An 18,686-nucleotide genomic window follows, 5' to 3' on the forward strand; every position below is an offset into this window, starting at 1 on the left:
TCTGGCTTCTGACTATGTCTTCTAGATGGGCAAAGGCAGTGGTAGTTCTGCCATTATATCTAGGCTACGGGGTGGGTTCCTTCTTTAGGGCTCATGTTCAGGTGGGCCATGGGAACAAGACTTGGGTTGTTGATACTGATTTGGGATGGTTCAGGATTAGCTGCTACCATGTGAAGCTCCTCTGTGGTGCTATTAACCCAGAAGAGGCATTACTCTGGAGCCTCAGTCCTTGGGTACTGTAGGTGAGTGTGTAGGTCAGTACTGTTTGAAGATCCATCCACCAGTCTGCCACTGTAGCTGTCTACCCTAATTCTAGTTGACTATCTCCTGGTGGGCTTTGTATCCCTCAGCCTTTCCCCAGACCACAGCATGGTTCCTTCTGCTCTCTCCTCCCCTCCCTGTTCCTACCTTGGTGGAGGGTCCTGTGGTTAGAATTATTCATGGCTCTCACAAGTGCTGTGCTATATTGGCAATCCTTCCTTTCCAGGACATCCTATGCTGGCCCTAGCAGGTTCTGAGGGAATATTTAAGGCAGATGGTGTCATTGCTACTGGCTGGGAGACTCTGGAGGGAAAGGATGTATGTTTCATGTTTGAGGGTGATGGTGCCTATCCTACAGTGGGCTGCATTTGAGGCTAGAGAGGGAGCCCTGCTGTCTGCTGGGGTCTTCACCTGGCTGAGGACAGAGGGAGGACGTTCTTGCTGATTTCTCAAGGCCCCAGTCTGCACTGACGGCTCTGTGGGCAAGCCTTACATGTGTGTATGTGTGCATCTGTGTGTAAATATATGTGTAGAAGCACAGGTAACATGTTGTCTGGAAGCTGTGATATAAACTAGGTCTTTCTTGAGAATGTAGTCCTCACCCTGCCATCTCTGACTTGCTTAATGGGCCTGTCCTTGGTGCTGAACACAGGGCAGGCTCAGTGATGGACTCCCAGAAAGGTCCTGGTGGTGAGGCCAAGCTCCAAGGGTTCCCCTTGGCAGCTGACTCACTGCTTCATAGTAAAAGGCCAGGGTGGCCAGAAGGGAACTGAGGAGTGGCCAAGAAGGGAATGGTAACCCAGTGTTGACAAGAGGAATACAGCTTCCCCTTAGTTGTGGCTGTTTTTATAGTCTGGTTTCCAGGCTTCTTTTCAGAGCATCTTTTTCTGGCTCTGACTCAGGGAGCAGAGAAGGGTTGCCAAAAGAAGGCAAGGCTGTGGTGAGCAAGGTGCTCGTGCCCTCTGGGGGAGTTTATAAGATGGAGTTAGGACCTCGGGCCATCTGGCAGCAGCCACTCACCTTGTGATTTCTGCTCTTGACTTTGGAGTCTAGTCAGGCTCCAGTTGTGGGAAGGCCGCATGCAGCTCACATCTATGGATAGGAAGGAATGAGCCCAGTGATGGTTCAATCTATGGCTCTTTAGGATAAGCTGAGGCTGTTTCCTTACCTGGCTGTCCAGTGAAATCATTTAATAACTTAAGCAGCTCAGGTTTGGGGGAGGGTTAAGATGCAGCCTGGCCTTTGACCTTTCCTCCCACCTTGCCTTCAACATCATGCTAGTGTTTACATAGCAGAGCCTGGAGTTCTGGGGATGTAGATAGCTGTGACTAGTAGCAATTGAAGGGACCTGAGTTGGCACTGAAAGGTCACTATGGCCTCTCCCCTGAAATTGAGGAGGGCTTGAACATTCTGGTGTACCTCACTCAGAGTCTAGAGGTGCTGTGCTGGCACAGGCAGGCCCTGTCCTCTGGTACTGTGCTTATGCCCAAGCGTGTGTGGGAGTCTGGTTCCAGAGGTCAGGGGGACAAAAGCATCCCAAGGAAGAGGGGAAGTATCTGTCACAGGGTCCCTAAGTCACAGGGATGGTAGAGTGAGGATGAACCTAGTTGGGTGAGTTGGGGCTATACATACCCTTAGGGATAGGGGCATCAAGGTTAGGAGCAGGTTTTCATCTTTGGTATGAGCTACATTATGATGTTTGAGTTATAGATAGTTCTGTGGCACAGAGGGAGCACTGTACCTCCCCATACTTGGAGCTAGTGTCCCAGCAGATCAATGAGGTGAAGTCATTGTGATTCATGATCCAACCAGGACTCACAGTCCTTTTCCACATGCGTTTGGGGCCTAAGGTCCTGTAGAATATGTCAGTGGAGAAGGCAGTTCTCTAGTCAGCCTGGACCCTGAAGTTAACTGGGTACAATTGCAAGCAGCCAGTCAGGGGCTACCTGGGAGGCCACCTGAGGTGCAGGGCAGCCTGCTTCCACCCTGCTGCTAGCAGTTCTCTGATGGTGGGTGGCATTATCTTCCCTTCTTCCTTCCCCAGCCTTTAAGGTCGGATAGAGTGATGGTTAGGAGGGGAGGGGAGATCCACCCCCTATAATCTATAGCGACTGTCACGCAGCAAACTACTCCCATTTCATACAGGCGGGTCAGGTGTCGTGCACGATCGATGGCTAGCGCACAATAATTACAGGAACTAGCAGCTTGTGTTGCTTGAGTGACTTTAGAAAGAGTAGGGTCTCAATCTTCCCTCTAATAGGGCGCTGACAGTCTGAGGCGGCAGCGGCTTTGGTGGCTGAGTGTTGGGCTGACAGTGTTGTCATTAAACACCAGGTAGTGTGGAACAACAGAGAACACGGATCTTGCGCAGGGGGACAGGGTGGCTGACAGCAGTTATTTGTCATCACCGTGCTGCCCAGACTCCTCAGACTGCAGTGCGAATGGCTGCTTAGGGTGACTTATGGCCCTGTCTGGGGCTGCCGTTGTGATTTGATAATCTGTAAATGTTTGTCAAAGATGGATTCCTTGTTTCCATGGTGCAGCAATGAAGGCTGATGACAAACCAGCTGCGGGGTAGGGGTTTTGGACAGCCACTTGACCATGTTCACCTGAGAGGACAGAATATGTGAAGTTTCTGGGTCTGGGCAGGTACCTGAGATAGGCCCAGGATGTGATACCAGAGAGCCTCTTCCTCTCACAGGGCTGGGACTTCCTGCTATTTTTGTGTTGGGTGAGCATATGCGTATGTGTGTGTGTACACATGTGTCCCTGTCTCTTGTACAGATTCTGACTGGAAACTAGAAGGCCTGTTGCTATAGCTGCCCATATGACTGTAAAGTCCTCCTCTGCTGGTAAGGACTTGAGGCATGTTTTTCTACCATTTTGGGATTCTGGCAGGGCCTTCCTAGAGGCTAATGATCTTCTACCTGCACGCTGCCTTGCTGCTGTCCCAAGGGGCCTGCTGGACATACTGGCCTTGTCCTCAGAGTACAGAGCCAGGGTGCTCTGGAGGGGCCTGAGATGCCCTATTATGCTGCCTGCGCACACCCCAAACCCAAAGACCTGGTTGCTTGTGGCATGCCTTTTCCCTTTTGATTTGCTGGGAACTATCAAACACAGGAAAAGTCGAGTGATTTATTAGACTCATAAAAATTCATACTTTGAGATTCCAGTCATTCCGCATCTGAAGCTTGTTAGAGCACGGTCTCTGGCAGCTCCTGCCGTGCCAGCGTGGTGGTGGGGAGGGCTCACCAGTCGCTGCCTGCCTTAGCTGCCATCTTGTCTTGTTTAGAGAAACAGACAGACAGGCTCTGGGAGCACATGAATGACTCTTTCTCCAGGGAGGGTGCTTGGGAGGGCAGGAATTTTGTTGTGATAATACAGCTGGGACCTTATGGCTGAGAGGAGCTGGGTGGAGCTCCTTGGTCTAAAGACCTGGGCTGAAACTGGTCAGGTATTGGAGCACACTAAGCATGAATGGTCTCTGGGACTAGTTTAGGTTGGCATTACGCCTGTGTGCAGACAGACAGTAAAATCTGCCTATAGTTTGTGGGCATAGATGGAGACGTGGGCATAGCTGTAGGTGTGAACAGGTATAGCAAGTCAAGTTCAAGTGGGCAGGCTTGAGTCTAACATTTGCCATGGATAGAGGATGCAATGCCTCTGCAATTATTGACAGACTGGTAATATGTGCCCTATGTGTCTTTTAGAGGCTCCTACAAAGTCTATTTGGCCTGGTGCCCACATGGCCCGAGCTGGACCTGTGTGTTGAGCCTCTGTGCTAGGTGGTATAGGCAGGCTGTTCCCAGTTCTTGTAAGTCTTGCTGTCGTCTTATCAGTATATTGAAGGGCTGCCATGACCGTCGGTTCTGCCATATGATTGCCATTGTTTTATGTGAGAGCATGAGAGGCAGAGAACTCTGTGTTTCTAGTGACAGGGATGTCTGATCATTTGGCTGTTGCCTCCCTAAATAGTTGAGGGTCTAGGGCACTGGAGAAGCTGGGGGGCGGGGGCGGCATGGCAGGGGAGACAGGGGCAGGCCTTCAGCTTTGTCTGCTTTGATTTTGCTTCCCCTCACAGTAGTTGGTCCCCACAGCCTGCTAGTGCCACCAGCAGGGAGGCAGGTGTCATGCACGAGCAGCCCGGGATGCAGTGCTCATCAGTACTGATTATTTCCTGTACCCTAAGAGGCCCTGCTACTGACCGCCTAGCTGCCGTGACTGAGGGCTAGAGGCAGCACATACTCCCATTTATGGTGTCTGGAATAAAAAAAGCAATTAGAACTTCTTAGCTAGGTGTCAGGGACCAGAAGACAGAGGGTAAGCTTCCAGTGGGTCTAGGTAGGGTCAGGACCCAGTCTTGGGACCCTGCCAAGGACTGGCTCTGATGCTGTCTGGGTGTATAGTGGTGTGAACTAATAAGTGGGAAGCAGTACTGGTTCTATCCATCTGTGGTCCAGTGGAGGGAGTTACTGCTGGGTAGAGTGAATGGGACCTGGTCATGTGCCTCCGCTTTCTAGAAGCAGTTGCCACACACTGAAACAGCCAAGCCTAGCTGTAGACTTTCTTACGTACCATGGAGATGGTCAGTGATCAGAAAGATTGAGAGACACACAACGGAGCCTCTGTGCCTCTGACCTGGCTCTGAGAGTGTGTGCTTAGTCTTTGACTTTACCTCGTGTCAGGAGGAACCAGGCTGTTGGTGTCATACACAGATGTTCCTCCCCAGATATACTCTCGACCTGGGAGCTTAGGGCTTCAGGACTGGGTTCCGCAGGAGCTCTCATTTTCTTTGGCTAGCCCCAGAGCAGGATGTCCAGTTCCAGTATAGAGTCATATGTAACTTGGTCTAGCACAGAGCTGAGGAGTCCGGTAGGATGAAAGCTGAAGTTTTGGTTTTGCCTTGTATAGGAGCTATTGGTATCATGCCTGGAAAGCTAGCCACTGAGCTACAGAAAAAGGAAATTATTTGGTGTGTGTGTGTATACTTTGCATGTCTGTGCAGGAAGCAATCTATGTGATACAGCTACAGTCAGACACTGGGAGGAGCTGAAGCAGAGCCAGGGGCAGGGGCATTTAACTCTGAACTGTTGTTCTAGGCAAGCTGCGGTATGGCAGAAACAGAAGAGAAATGGACCTGAGCTAGGGAAGGCCCCACAGTCTTACGGGAGGAGTGGGATGGGTTTAGATGGCATAGGGATCCCCAAGTAGAATAGTCTCTTTTGGATCCTTTCTCCTCCTTTTTGATATAGGAGTGTCAGCTTACCTTGTTTGGCTTTCTTCTCAACTACCTCAGGGACTAATAATTACACATACCTATGTTTTCCAAGAGTGATGAGCCCTGGGCTGAGGTGACCCTCTGTGCTCAGGAAGTGACTGATTCCATAGTCCTCACTTTGGTTAGGTCTTGCTGTGGTCCCAAGCTCTGGTTACTCTGTGTCACCTGGCCACAGCGTGGACTACAATGTGCAACATCTTAGGTCCCAACCCCAGGCCTTATATGGTAGGGTACGCCTGCTCGATTCAGGAAGAGCTTTCCCACCCAGGAGCAGCTCTTGCCTGCCCTGCTTTCTGTGAGAGAAAGTCCTGCTGACACTGCCTCTGCTCCCTCCTGCTGTACTAGTGGGCACTGTGCTCCTTCCAGGCTTGTGGGGTTTGCAGACAGCTCAGATGTACGTCACGGTTTTAACCGTAGGAGCAGAGGCCTTTCAGAAATGTATGCTGCATGTTCTGTTTAGAATTTTGTGGCTATTTCCCCAAGAGTGCAAGTCAGCAGTTGTGGGGAAGAGGCCGTCTGACAGGGCCTTGTGCTGGCACAGTACACCATATTGGCTCTGCAGAGACAGACCTGAGTGTCGGCCTCTTATGCCTGTCTGTGTGTAACGTAGTCTTTCTGCAGGAGTCGTGGAGGGGGGTGGGTTGCTGGAGAGGGCTAGTGTCTCCTAGGGCACCTGCTGACTGCAGCAGAAGAGACAAAGGCCTCTGGGAAGTGGGAATTGGATGGAATAAGATGGTATCCTTTTCCCATTGTGCTGTCTCAGCTGCTGAGAGTCTGCCTAGAAGCCACTAAGCTCAAATGACTTCTCACTACCACTGCTCTCTGGATCTTGGTCATCCCAGATAGGCAAGGGGTCCATTCTTACTGCCTCCACTGCTGGGCCTGCCCTCCAGCCTTTTCCTGACCCAAATCAAGAGGGACGAAGTACTGTCACATGAGATGAACATCTGGGCTTGAGAAAGGGGCCTGACTTGTCAGGTACTTGCTGATATCTGCCCAGTATGCCCTGATTCTTGGCAATTTCTAGTTTATCTCTTTAGTCTTACCAGGAATTAGGGTACTCTTGTCTAGTATTGTCCTTACTTCTTGAAGCCCTGGCACTTCCCTAATCCTGGCCTGTGGCTGTAATCTGTAACCACTTCTGCTCCTTCAGAGTCAGTTTCTCTGGTTGCTCTGGACTGTCTGGAATGCTGTTTCCTATCTTGCCCACTGTGTGTACATATGACACTGGAACACAACTAATTAGGCAATTAATTGTGAGACGTTTACTCTCATGGGAGAATGGCTGTGCCTTGGCCTTCAAACCTGCAGCTGTGGGGACTTAGGCACAGCTCCTGAACTATGGGGTGGCAAGAACAGTGTGTAAGGTAGAAGAAAAGGACTTACAGGGAAGGTGGGTGGGCATGAAGTTGTGTGGCAGTCTTGGGTTCTATTATTAGAGAGCATTGTCAGGCCAAGGTGACAGGCATAGCCCCATCTCTGTCAGCATGTTCCTGCAGGCTCTGTGAACTGTAGCTCACTATCACCTGTCTGTACCAGTGACAGGTCAGACTGGTTCCTGCTGGTTGCTGCCCTCTACTCATGCTCATGTTTTTCTCACAGGCCAATTGCACCAGGACAGATCCTGAGCTGGCCTAGAGTTTGCATCTCATCCAAAACTATGAAAAGGTGGGGAGTGAGGGGGGCACTTTAGACTACTGTCACTGATAAAAGAGATTTGGATGTGTAAAATTAACCAGTGCACTGTTGAGTTGGCTGTGCTGATCCTGAGGTGTGGAGACCATGGATGAAGATGCTATTGATGGACAGAGAGGACAGCCAGCCTATGAGTTGAATGGGAAGGCAGCATGGTTTATAGAGCAGCGTAGAAATCAATGCGGCTTCTGGAAGAGCTGATCCATGATGACTTCTTAGAGCTGTCTTAGCTGGTGAAGAGTATAGACAGTTTGAAGATATTGGAGAAGTGTCAGGGTAGCTGTTGATAAAAAGCAGATTAGGCAATATTTGAATAAAGTTGAATCATACAGAATTAGGGACAGTGAGCCTGACTGGGCAGGATACTTTCAGCCTTGTAGCCATCTCTGTGGGTTGGTCCCCGTCCTCAACCATGAGGGATCTTCAACCTGGGTAGTACTATAACAGCTCTGAGAATCCAGCTTCAGGTGGCATTGTCTCTGCCCTCCCTGCTCGTGTGCATCCTGGAGTGTTGTAATCCTCTGCGGATCCGACCCTACCTATCTGTTTTCTAGCATCTTCACTGTCAAGAACGTGGAATAACTTTTAGAGCTCTGCCAGGCCGGTTATATTCTTTGTAGGCCCCACTTCTACTCCACTGGCAGGCATGTCTGCCTGATGGCTGACCCTGGCGCATTCTGTGCTTGAGTGCCAGTCTCTGGCCTCCTTCTTAGCTGACCTGGCTGGAATGGAAGAATGTTTTCTTAAGCCAGAGCCCACTCTGCTGAAGACTCTTATTGCTCTATGCTAGCCACCTCAACAGAAGCTTGCTTCTGTTTCACCTGCCTGTTTCTGGAGCCCCAGCTAGGGTTGATGGACACCACTCTTAGGCATAGTCAGAAGTCTTTTGGCTCTCTGCTCCTATGGATGGGGCAAGATTCCACTACAGTGTTCTCTCCTTTCCTGAGGGAGCTTGTGTGGCTTTTGTGGCCAGCATGCATACCTTGACTCTTGAGCTGGCTAGAGCAAGAGGTGTGGAAGCAGCTTTTTCCTGGGTTACCCTAGGCGTTTCTCTGCACAGAGTGCTGGTCCTCATATCATCCTATTTAGTTGGTTGTGAAGTTAGCAACTTACTTTCTTCCTAGCCATTTCCCTTTGAAGTTTTATTTCCATAGAAGTCTGAACTGCTTCTCAACTCCTGCCTTGTGATACCCATCAGAGGATTCTGCTGTCTGTGGTGGAGCCACCTAGAGCACAGTGCTGCTGGACAGTAGCTAACTCCTAGGCCCCTGGTCAGCCACTTAGGGGCTGTTCAGACTTTCTGGGCTGAGCAGTCTCCCTTCTTCCCTCCTGATAGTATGCACTTGGGTGAAGGTACAAATGTGCTCTTGAGGGTACCCTTGAGCTGCCCCTGACCAGCCTCCAGCCTGGGAGTGAGGATGTTGAACCTCACAGCCAGAGAGTTCAGCCTTGGACAGGAGCTGGAGCCCTGCTGATAGATGGGGCTCATATCCCATTCAAATATGATGCCAGCAGTTTTTTTGTAGTTTGTCTTCCATTGCGGTAGTAAAGTTTTTAATTAGGAAAGCTAATGAGTTCGATTAGTCATTAGAAGTGACCTCTGGACGGCGGGCGGAGAGGGCTGCATGTGTGGGCCTGATAACACAGCTAGGGCAGCGTAGGCAATAAAGGCGCAAGGGGCTTGATTTGAGTGAAGCGTGCCACAGGGGATACATCATGCGGAGAAAAAAAATTACAGCCCTGGGAGTCTGTAATGAAGGGAATTAAACCAACATCCTATCTAAATAACATGATTATCTACACAAAACCCTTCAGCCAGCAAGGCGGGGTGGGCTGCCCCCACCTGTGTCCTCTGGGAGGAGGGCCCAAGCTGTTACTGACAGTGAGTCTGGCTGCCCAGTAGCTCTAAGTCTTTATCCCCTGTCTGCCAGGGAGGGGCCCATCCTCCTTTAAGCCTGTCTGGTCCCTGTGTGCTAAGCATAGTCTTAGAAACCCTTGCTCCTGCTGGCTACTGCATCAGTTTTGTTTTTTTGTTTTTCCCCATCTCTGCAGTCCATCTGTTTGACAATTTGCCCTATACCCCCAGGGTCATTGTCATGAATATATCTAAGCTGTGTATCTGGAAAAGACTAGGGGCTGTGAATAGTTCGGGACCAGACTAGGGGGATACAGCCCCACTATTGGGTAGATGGGCTTCATAATCCTTTCTGTGAACCCCCAGATCATTTCACTCTCATGAGAGGTCTGTCCCTTGGGACCATAGTAGAGATGATGTGTGAAAAAACCCCACCGTTCTTTACAGTGATATGAAGTCAAGGAGTCTGAGTTGTTACCTTGTATTTTCTTGGTGTGACAATTGGGCACTAATAAGTGAAATGTAGGAAGTTAGTGAAGAAATTTGATCCTGGGCTTGCTAACAGGAGGAATGAGAACAGCAGACCTCAGCCTGGGTGCTGCTGCTCAAGTACTGATTGTTCTGAGCTGCTGCGTAGGGGGAGATTCTTTCTAGATTTCAGTCCTATGGGCAGTGGGGGTGGAGGGCTTCCTAGAGGAGGTAACATCTGCTGGATAAGGGAAGGTTATGTTAGCTGAAAAGATGACCAGAGAACAGGAGCGGAGCTGGTTTTAATCTGGTGCAGGCTGTCAGAGGGAACATGGTTCCAGCATAGCCCAGTCCCAGCTTCTTCTGCAATTGGAGTATGCTTGGCTGTGTAGAACTAAGCTATGTGACTCTAAACTGTGGATGAGTTTTAGGATTTGTATCTCAGTAGCAGTACATGGACTTAGACCCATGAGCAGGGCATGAACAGAAGAGGTTGTTGGTTATTGAGAGCCCTGGAGCCTTCTGTGTACTGATCTTAGCATGGGGAACAAGCAGGTTGATCCCTGAGCATTGCTCTGGTTGACATGCCCCTGTCTACTGGGAATGCTGTCCTCAGATAGCCCAACTATGGACTTCTCATGTAGGGAAGGAATGATTCTAGTAGGCCACATTCTCATCTCATGGAGCAAGGAGCCTGGGTCTGGGCTGAGCCTGCAGGTAGTGAGGTCATCTCTGGGTTATTGGCAACGAGGATGCCTGTGTTCTTGAGCTCTTAGTTGGAACAAGCTTGTATTGATCGTTGGCCTCTCCTTGCTTCTAAGACCTTGAAAATCCAATTCAACAAACATTTATTTATTGATGCCCACTGTGTACCAGGCCCTTCCCTGTGTCCTAAACATGTTGGGTTGTAGGGGCAGTGCTCAGAGTTGCAGATTCACTTTGTAACTCAGCAAGGATCACAGAATTCCGAGTAATGCAACTTCTCTTAGATGTATTATTATTATTATTATTATTATTGCAGTTTCTCTGTGTAACAGTCCTGGCTGTCTTGGAACTTCCTCTGTAGATCAGGCTGGCCTTGAACTCACAGAGGTCCACCTGTCTCTGCCTCCTAAATGCTGGGATTAAAGGTGTGCAACACCACTGCCCCACTAGGTGTATTATTTATTTAGATTTTTTGAGACATGGTCTCATTTATGTAGCTCTGGCTGGTCTAGAACTCACTATGTAGACCAGGGTGGCCTTGATTTACAGATTTACTTGCCTTTGCCTCCTGAGTGCTGGGATTAAAAACATTTATTTTATATGTATCTCTATGTGTGTGTGTGTGTGTGTGGGCATATAAGTGTAGGTGCCTATGAAGGCCAGGAAAGGGCTTCAGATCCTCTGAACTAAAGTTATAGGTGGTTGTGAGCTCCCTGATATGGGTGCTAGGGACCAAACTTTGGTCCTCTTCAAGAGCAGTATGTGTTGTTAACTGCTGAACCAGCTTTCCAGCTCTAATGTAGTTACTTGCTTTGGTTTCTGAACTCCTGTTTTCTCCTTGGTCAGAACCTGCTGTTCTTAGAGACTTAGAGAGGGACGGACTAGGAGATGGGAAATAGAGTAGACATGAAGGAGAGAGAGAAACTGAGACAAAGATGAGAACAGAGAGAACCAGAGTGGGGGAGAAAAAAAGAGAAAACCAAATAAATAAATAAATAAACAAACTTTTCAAAGCTGCAAGAGAGGGGGGGAGGATCAGAAAGGTTGGTGAGATGGCTCAGTGGATAAAGGTACTTGCTTCCAAATATGAGAACCTGAGTTTGATTCCTCACATGGTGTAAGGAGACTCCTATAAGTTGTTTTCACCTACACATAAGTAAATGAGTCGGTATAATGCGTTCTTACTGATTTTTTAATAGAAAAAAAAAAAACCCACGAGGAGAGAGAACCTGTTGAATAGGTCTGATGGCTGGTGGAGGGAGTGACTGGGATGGGTCATCTGGATGCTGCTATGACATTGTTTTGGCTTGTATCTGCCTCTATATCTAAGAACAGATAGCTCTTGCACTGTCACTCTGAGGGCCCCTCAACCCCAACACAACCCAGGAGGGCTTTGACCAGGTGACCCTGAGACGTTCAATGTGTATGCCAACTGAAGCTCCGGTTAAAGCTGTAGCACTATGTCAGCGCCTGAGGGAGAGGCTTTTGCTGACATAAATGGGGAAGGACAGTTGTGATGTGGGCACCGTGGACACGTGAGCTCATCTTCCCCCTGGCCTTTCCAGCGTCTATTTGACTAAGGTGCTGCTGGAATGTGGGAGCTCTGCTGGTCTCCAGCAGATTATTCTCAACTGTCACATCTGCTGGGTCACTCAGAGCTACTCACAACCTGAGCACAGAGCAGGGACAGACAAGTGTCTTTGAGTCTTCCTGGAGCAGGAGGAAGCGAGGCACAGATGAAGGGAGTTAGACCACCTGGGTATGTTTGGCTTGGTTCCGTTTAGGGCCCTGTGTCTCATACCGGAGGGGAGCAGCCATGAGAGGCGACCGTGTTAGCTTTAATTATCTGGGCAGTTAGAGCTGTACATTATGAAAGTCGGGCAATTAGGCGCGTTCCTTGAAGCTATGGAGAAATTGCTGGCTATCAAGTGGAAGGGAACTCGGGCAAAACAGATCCCTGCTAATTGCAAGAAACATTCAGCAAGAAAAAGCCATCGTGGATATCACTCCACAGAATGTTATGAAAACAGTGATTAAGTACATAAATCTGTTTTGGCATGGTGTTGGGAGGGGAGAGGAAGTGAGTTTTCTCGTGCACCTCCTATGCATGGGGCAGGACTTTGTCTGCTCTGGCCTCTGGGACCAACCCTGGAGTTTAGAGTCTGGGCGTTCTTGGTGTGGACTTTCACTTGTGAGGCCTCCTTGTTGCCTGGGGATCAGCTTGCTGGGCTTCTGCTCCTACTGGGGACAGTCATGCAGTGTTCCCATTCTGTCATGATGGCTGTGAGGATGTTCCAGGCTCTCCAGGAGGCGACACCAGCCACCTCTGGAAGCCTTAGCTGCCAGGCTCTTTGGGAACATCTATGTGTGTGCAAGGAGTGAGGCTGGAGGCAGGATGATAGAGATTCCTTTAATCCAGAAAATAGCCATGGCCCCTTAGGGCTTCCTAGGCCTACCCCTGTTGACTTCCTGCTGATCCATGCTAATGCCTGAGTTTTCATTGCAGCGTCCAGTGTGCACCTGCGGACTCCACCCTCCAATAAGGTGATTAAGACCCGCTACCGCATTGTCAAGAAGACCCCAACTTCTCCCTTCAGTGCTCCATCTTTCCCCTCATCGCTGCCCTCCTGGCGGGCCCGGCGAATCTCCTTATCCAGGTAAGAGGGCCTTACATAAGCCTCTGCAAACCTAGGTACTGGCTCACTGTCTACACATAGAGGGCTGAAGATTGAGGCCTAAGACCTCTGGGATCTCAGGTTTCTCAAGGAGCTGCATGGTGTGCAACGTCTTGATTTGCAAACAGCCTAAGTTTTTTCATTTGTTTAGCAATTTGTATACTATCTACATGGCCAGCTTGCTTATATTGCATGCTCACAAAGATACATATGTCTACTGCTGATGTCAGCAAACCTACTAATTTGTGGGACTTCATGCACCATGGTAACAGCTGTCCTAATATATTTGGGTCCTCTATAGTGAGCTGCCCATGGGTGTCCTTGCTGAGAAATTTCTAGTGAGATAAGCCAGGCCCTGAGCAACCTGTCTGAAACTACCAACACATTAACTGTCAAGAATGGTGACGCAGGGTTTCTCATTGCCCTATCTAGGCCTTCTCATAGAATGCACTGGCTTTACTGTAGCTACTGTGTAACACAGCAGCAGGGAGGAGACAGCAGTTTACAGGAGCAACCTGGATATGGCATTTTTGGGTCTCCCTCTGGGTCCCAGGAGGAGGTCTTTTGGGATATTGCTCCCACCTCTCTCTCTCTCTCTCTCTCTCTCTCTCTCTCTCTCTCTCTCTCTTTTTTTTTTTTTTTAGGTGAAAGTGTTCTACCTCCAGACACAGTGAGAGGTAGCAATCCAGTGCATAGGTAGGGAGCAAGGATTGGCATAGCCTTGTGCTGGGGAGATGTGGCTCTGGAGACTATGGGTGGGCCTACTTGCAGAACAGTGCACTCCAGGATCTGCCACCTCCATAGTGCTGCTTTTTCATTGTTTGTGCTGCTACCCAGAGGATTCCAGGGTTGAGGCTATTAACAGAGGTACATCATACCATGTGGACAACCCTGCCTGGCTCTAGGGCCTATGGTGGGTAAGCCTACTTAGCATGTATGTTCAAAGCCTCCTGGCCTCCTCCCTTACAACAGGCTTGGCCCTGTTGCTGACTTTTCTGGAGGCAATAGCTGGAAGTATATTTTAAATTAATTTTACTGCACTTTTTGTAATATTTTTGTTTTAAATAGATTTATATGCATCTTGGGGGCTATTTCTACAAATTTATGAAGATAATTTTTACTCTCTCGATAAGGTTAAATTTACACCTGCTATTTCCATATTAATTCACATTGCTAAGTGGATCTAATTTTCTTCCGTTCCTCTATCTGGTGAGCATGGCCTTTCCTAATGCAATTTCCCCCTCACTAAATCACTGTGATCGGGAGTCATGATCGAGCTAAATTAACTTAAATTAATTTACTTAATAAGAGCCCCAGATCATCGTGAATGAGGTTCAGATTTATTGATTCTCAGCTAGTGAGAACCTCCCCCTCCTGCAGCCAGTATTAGACCTGTATCCTTCCTCTCATGGGGCATGGATAGGGGCACAAGGTAATGTTCCTTGGGGACCCAGCCATCTTCTCCCTCCAACCTTGGAGAGCTAAGCAGGCTCCAAATTTCAGTTCATCAGGGCTTCCTAGGAGGGTGCTAAAGGAGTCACTATGTAGACACTTGTGCCCAGGCTGCAATGGGCTGGGAGAGTCCTGTAAGAGGTAGCTGTTTGTGTCTGGCCTGCGGATGCACAGTCAACAGGCATGTCACACAGCCACTTGTGGAGACTAGGAAGTAAAGAGCAGCCCAGTCACCTGGGCTCTTCTCTCTACACTTCCTGTCCTGCAAATGTGGTACCTGGTGTGGTTCAGATGTATTGGTGGGCAGGAGGTGAGGTGGCTATTGCCTTTTGATGGTTCAGGTTCCACAACAGTAGGAACCTGAATTGAATTTATGTGCTAGGTAGCAATGTGGACTCCCAGGCTTCAGTGCTCTCTCTCTACCCAGAGGTACAGTTCAGCTTACCAAGATGGATGCAGTTGTTGAGGGTATGTAGAGGGGCCCTTCCACTCTTTCCTGACCACTCACCCTGGTCATTTCTAAGCTCTTGCCAAATATTTGGAACTCTTGCAGGTCATGACTTTTGGACCTAGGGCTGGGGAAGGAACTAAGCTTAGGGGTACAGTTCTCTTGAGACCCTGAAAAGAGTGACTGCCAGCAGATTGGGCCTCCCTTACCCATCCCCTGTTGTGGCTGCCTCCTCACCAGAGTGGCTGCCAGATAGTTGTTTGACCTGTTATCATCTGTTTGCATACACTTGCGCTTCGTTTATTGAAGCAGCAGAAAGAGCCTGTCTCTAGGGCCAGTGGTGAAACTGGTACCTGCTTTTCTGCTGCCTGGGCCTGTCAGAGCCAGGGGCCACAGTGATTATTTGGAAGGCATACTTCAGTGCAGCTACTCTGAAGGCTTTTCAGGTCTCCTTGTGCGATAGGAAGGATTGGGGTGGCATTGGATTCAGACTACCACAGAGCAGGGACTGCTGCAGTGAAGAGAAAGTACTGCTGTTTACTGGGACTCACCTTGGGCCCATAGCTGCCTCCTACCTGGGAAGCGAGGACATCCCTGGAGGTCTGGGGGTAGCCCTAGCAGTCTTGGAGGTTTTGATGGACAGGATTGGAGACTGGGGATCACATGTGGTGGGGTGGCTCAGCATGGGTATGAGATGGCCTCTTCTTACTCTTTGTAGGATACTATGGCTAGAGATTTGGCCACTCTAGAGAGGGTGGCTTGCTAAAACACCTTGGCTGGGTAAGCCACTTCTTGCTTGAAGCCTTAGTTTCTTAATCTGCCCTTGAATTAGTGTTATTCATCTATCTATCACTATTCTGAAGGGATAGAAACGGAAAAGCAGGCGTGAGTGTAGAAGACATGGATAGTGAGTAGCAGGGGCTCTAGGGGTTAAGTGGAAATTCTCAAAGGCCCAGAGACCAGCCGGTTTGCCTCATCCTAAGCAGAGCTTGTCAGTGACTGGGCAACACTACAATTGTGTGAGGCCTGCCTGCTACATCCTAGGGGCTTTGTGCCTGTGTTTTCCCTCCCTGCTTTGCTGGGGAAGCAGAAAGTCTCTGATACTGTGTGCAGTTAGCACTGCTACTGTTCTGGGGAAAAAGCAGGGGTAACCATCTTGTTCCCTTTTGGGAAGTTCTATGTGTTCCTTCCTTAGAGCCTGTGATCTAAGGAAGTGTAGGGGAACTGCCATCATCTCTTGTCTCTGAACACACTATGCCATGAGGTGACCTTACTTTAAGGTCACAAGAAACTGGCAGGAATATGCTGACAGAATGCTTACAGGGTCGTCCTTCTACTGTTGGCAGTCTCTGGGCTGGACATGCTGTAAGTCAGCTAGTGGCCTCAGATTCTTTTGGTTAGTCAGTGTTTGTCTCTATCTAGGCAGAAGACTGGGAGGCTGCTGAGGTACCCTTAGGACTTTGAGGTACTCCCATTCTGGGTTTCTGAGGATGGGTGTGCCTCCTGAAGCTGTGGTTGGCAAACTCATCTGTTGCCCTGACGAGGTGAATGCATAGAGACCCGTGACAGAAGGTGAAAGGACCAAAGTCTGTTCTGAAATAGGACTCTGACTTTCAGGGTAGTGTCTGTGGTGCCAGTCTCTGCCTTCCTTAGATGCTTGGCAATGGCTCTTGGGTACTGCTCAACTCTGCAGTTGCTCTGTTGAAAGTGGTGTTCGGCTCATGCCTAGGGGACCTAGCAGGATGGAACCATTGTTTAGCTAGCTCAGACCAGGGCCCTGGGAGCCACACTATGCCTAACTTGGCCCCGCCTCAGCCTCCCAGAGTAATTTTTGAGCATTGCACACCACTGTTATCTTGGCACAGGGCTTGTCCCAGGGGCTTCAGGCCCAGAACCAACCCAAGTGACTCAAAGAATGCTGTGCAGGCCCAGGGTCTGAGATACTGGGGGCAGAAATTAAGTGGGGCCTCAGAGAGGAGCCATCCTAGAACAGAGGCACACATCAGCATGGCGGGCCTTTTTTTTTTCTCCCTAAGATTTGTGGATTTGCTTGTGTCCTTGTGGCTTTCAGCAAGTTCATTAATCTGAACTGAAGCTGAAGTGTGACTTATATCCCTAAACTGCCTGTCACTTTTTTTCTTTCTCCAAATTCATTTGACATGAAAGTGCGAAATAAACAGAAGCCACTGTGCTTAAGCAGATGAATCGAGAGGCTTTTCCAGCCCAACTACAAATGGTCCTGTCACAGAGCTGCTGCTTGCTGGGTTGCCTTATTTTATTTTATTTGGCGCCCATGCAGTAAATCTTAAGTAATCTCTGTGCAGTTTGACGAGGTTTAGGTCAAGATTCTGAAAGGCTCTGAAACGCTTCTCCCAAAGTGACGTCTCATTAAAGAGGATTCAGCTGAGGATGGGAGGCAGCTCTGCTGCATGGCCGGGTCCTGGGCTCTGTCTCCGTGTGTTTCCTTAATGAGCAGGTGCACCCTCCAGCCTGGCTGCCAGCAACTGCCCTACTCCGCCTCCTGCCTGCTCTCTGTGCATGGGATTGTCTGATGACTGCCAGGGCTGCCACAACAAAGTGTCATCATGTGTATGGCTCAGAAGTGGGAATTTGCCTCTCTCTTCTGGAGGTCAAAGACTGAGATCAGGGTGAAGACAGAATGTGGGGGCTGGGAAGGACTTGCTTTTGGTTTATTGGGGGTACATCTTCATATAAGGGGAGAAGAGAGCTCATGAACATTTGGTCTTTTTACTTAAAGGATACTCATCCCATCCTGAGGACCCGATCCTCAGGACCTAATCTCTTAATAGGCTCCCAAAGGCCCTCCCTTCAAATGACATTTCTTAGAGCTAGGGCTGCAGCACTCCATCCATGACAGGGAATGTATGGTTCACTATCAGCTAGAGCTGGAGTTCCCATAGCTTCCAGACATTGCAAGAGTATGTAGTAGTGAGAGGTACTTAGGGACTCCTTATGAAGCCAGTGATCCTTCTCTCCAGGATTACTTCCATTCTGGTCTCCTCCCTGGTCTTTGTAAACTCTCTGGCAGTTTACAAAGGCCCTAGCTCAGCTCAGTATGGAGTTCTGTTCACACGGATGGCCTTAGATGCCTAGGGGCTAAGAGGCCTGTTGGGACCTAGGTCCTAGTAGGAATGGCAGTCTGGAAACACATGGACAAATGAGGCATATGATTTTGTGAGTAGCCACTGGTAGGACACACTGAAGTGCTGAAATCAGCCCAAAATCAGCAGGTTGGGGTTTGGTCTCAGGGAAGACCCTTCTGGAAACAACGCTTTCAGGGGTTAGGGCAAGGGCAGCACAGGCCATAGCAGTAGGGCCTTTCTGTGGTCTGGAGAAGAGTTTAGAATATCTGCTAAAAGGAAAGGAGCTGGTTTTCAAGACAGGGCCTATGGGTCTGCTCCTGAGCCAGTCCAGTATGGGGAATCATGGGTGATTAGGATAAGCATTGTTGCCTCCAGGTGAGGAGCAATTTGCTTATGAGGCAGCACTGTTAAAAGCCCTCCTTGGGGATTGCACCCCTGGCTCTGCAGGCAAACGATATCTCAAGTTCTGGCTGTGGTGGAGTAAGAGGTAGGGTCACTCAAGATAGTTCACCTCCCCCAAGGGCAGAACTGGGCCTCTTTGACTGTTACCTCAGCCTATGTGATGCTTTGGCCTTAGGGCCTGATGCTACACAGTGCTACTGACTGACAGACTTATTTGTCCCCCTGTCTCAGGACAGCCACTTCTACTGTCAGGCTTTCTTCCCTAAGACTAAGAGCTTGCTCTGCTGAGTTCCTCAGCATTTGCAGCGTTGGATTTCAGGGTGCACCTGACTGTGAGGTCCTC

At 49.3% G+C, this 18,686-nt stretch overlaps 1 protein-coding gene across 2 annotated transcripts in view; it reads left to right on the plus strand.

Annotated features, from left to right (window-relative positions):
- Positions 1-18,686, plus strand: part of Zc3h3 (zinc finger CCCH-type containing 3) — an 83,440-nt gene that overhangs the window by 17,602 nt on the left and 47,152 nt on the right. For both annotated transcript variants that reach the window (XM_050145063.1, XM_050145064.1), the window contains exon 4: positions 12,769-12,919. In XM_050145063.1, the coding sequence (XP_050001020.1) occupies positions 12,769-12,919 (151 nt within the window). The remainder of the gene's footprint in view (positions 1-12,768; positions 12,920-18,686) is intronic.

Source organism: Alexandromys fortis, unplaced genomic scaffold (genome assembly GCF_014885135.2).
Source record: "Alexandromys fortis isolate MF-2015 unplaced genomic scaffold, M_Fortis_MF-2015_v1.1 scaffold_2_1_26212458, whole genome shotgun sequence".
Lineage (NCBI taxonomy): Eukaryota > Metazoa > Chordata > Mammalia > Rodentia > Cricetidae > Alexandromys > Alexandromys fortis.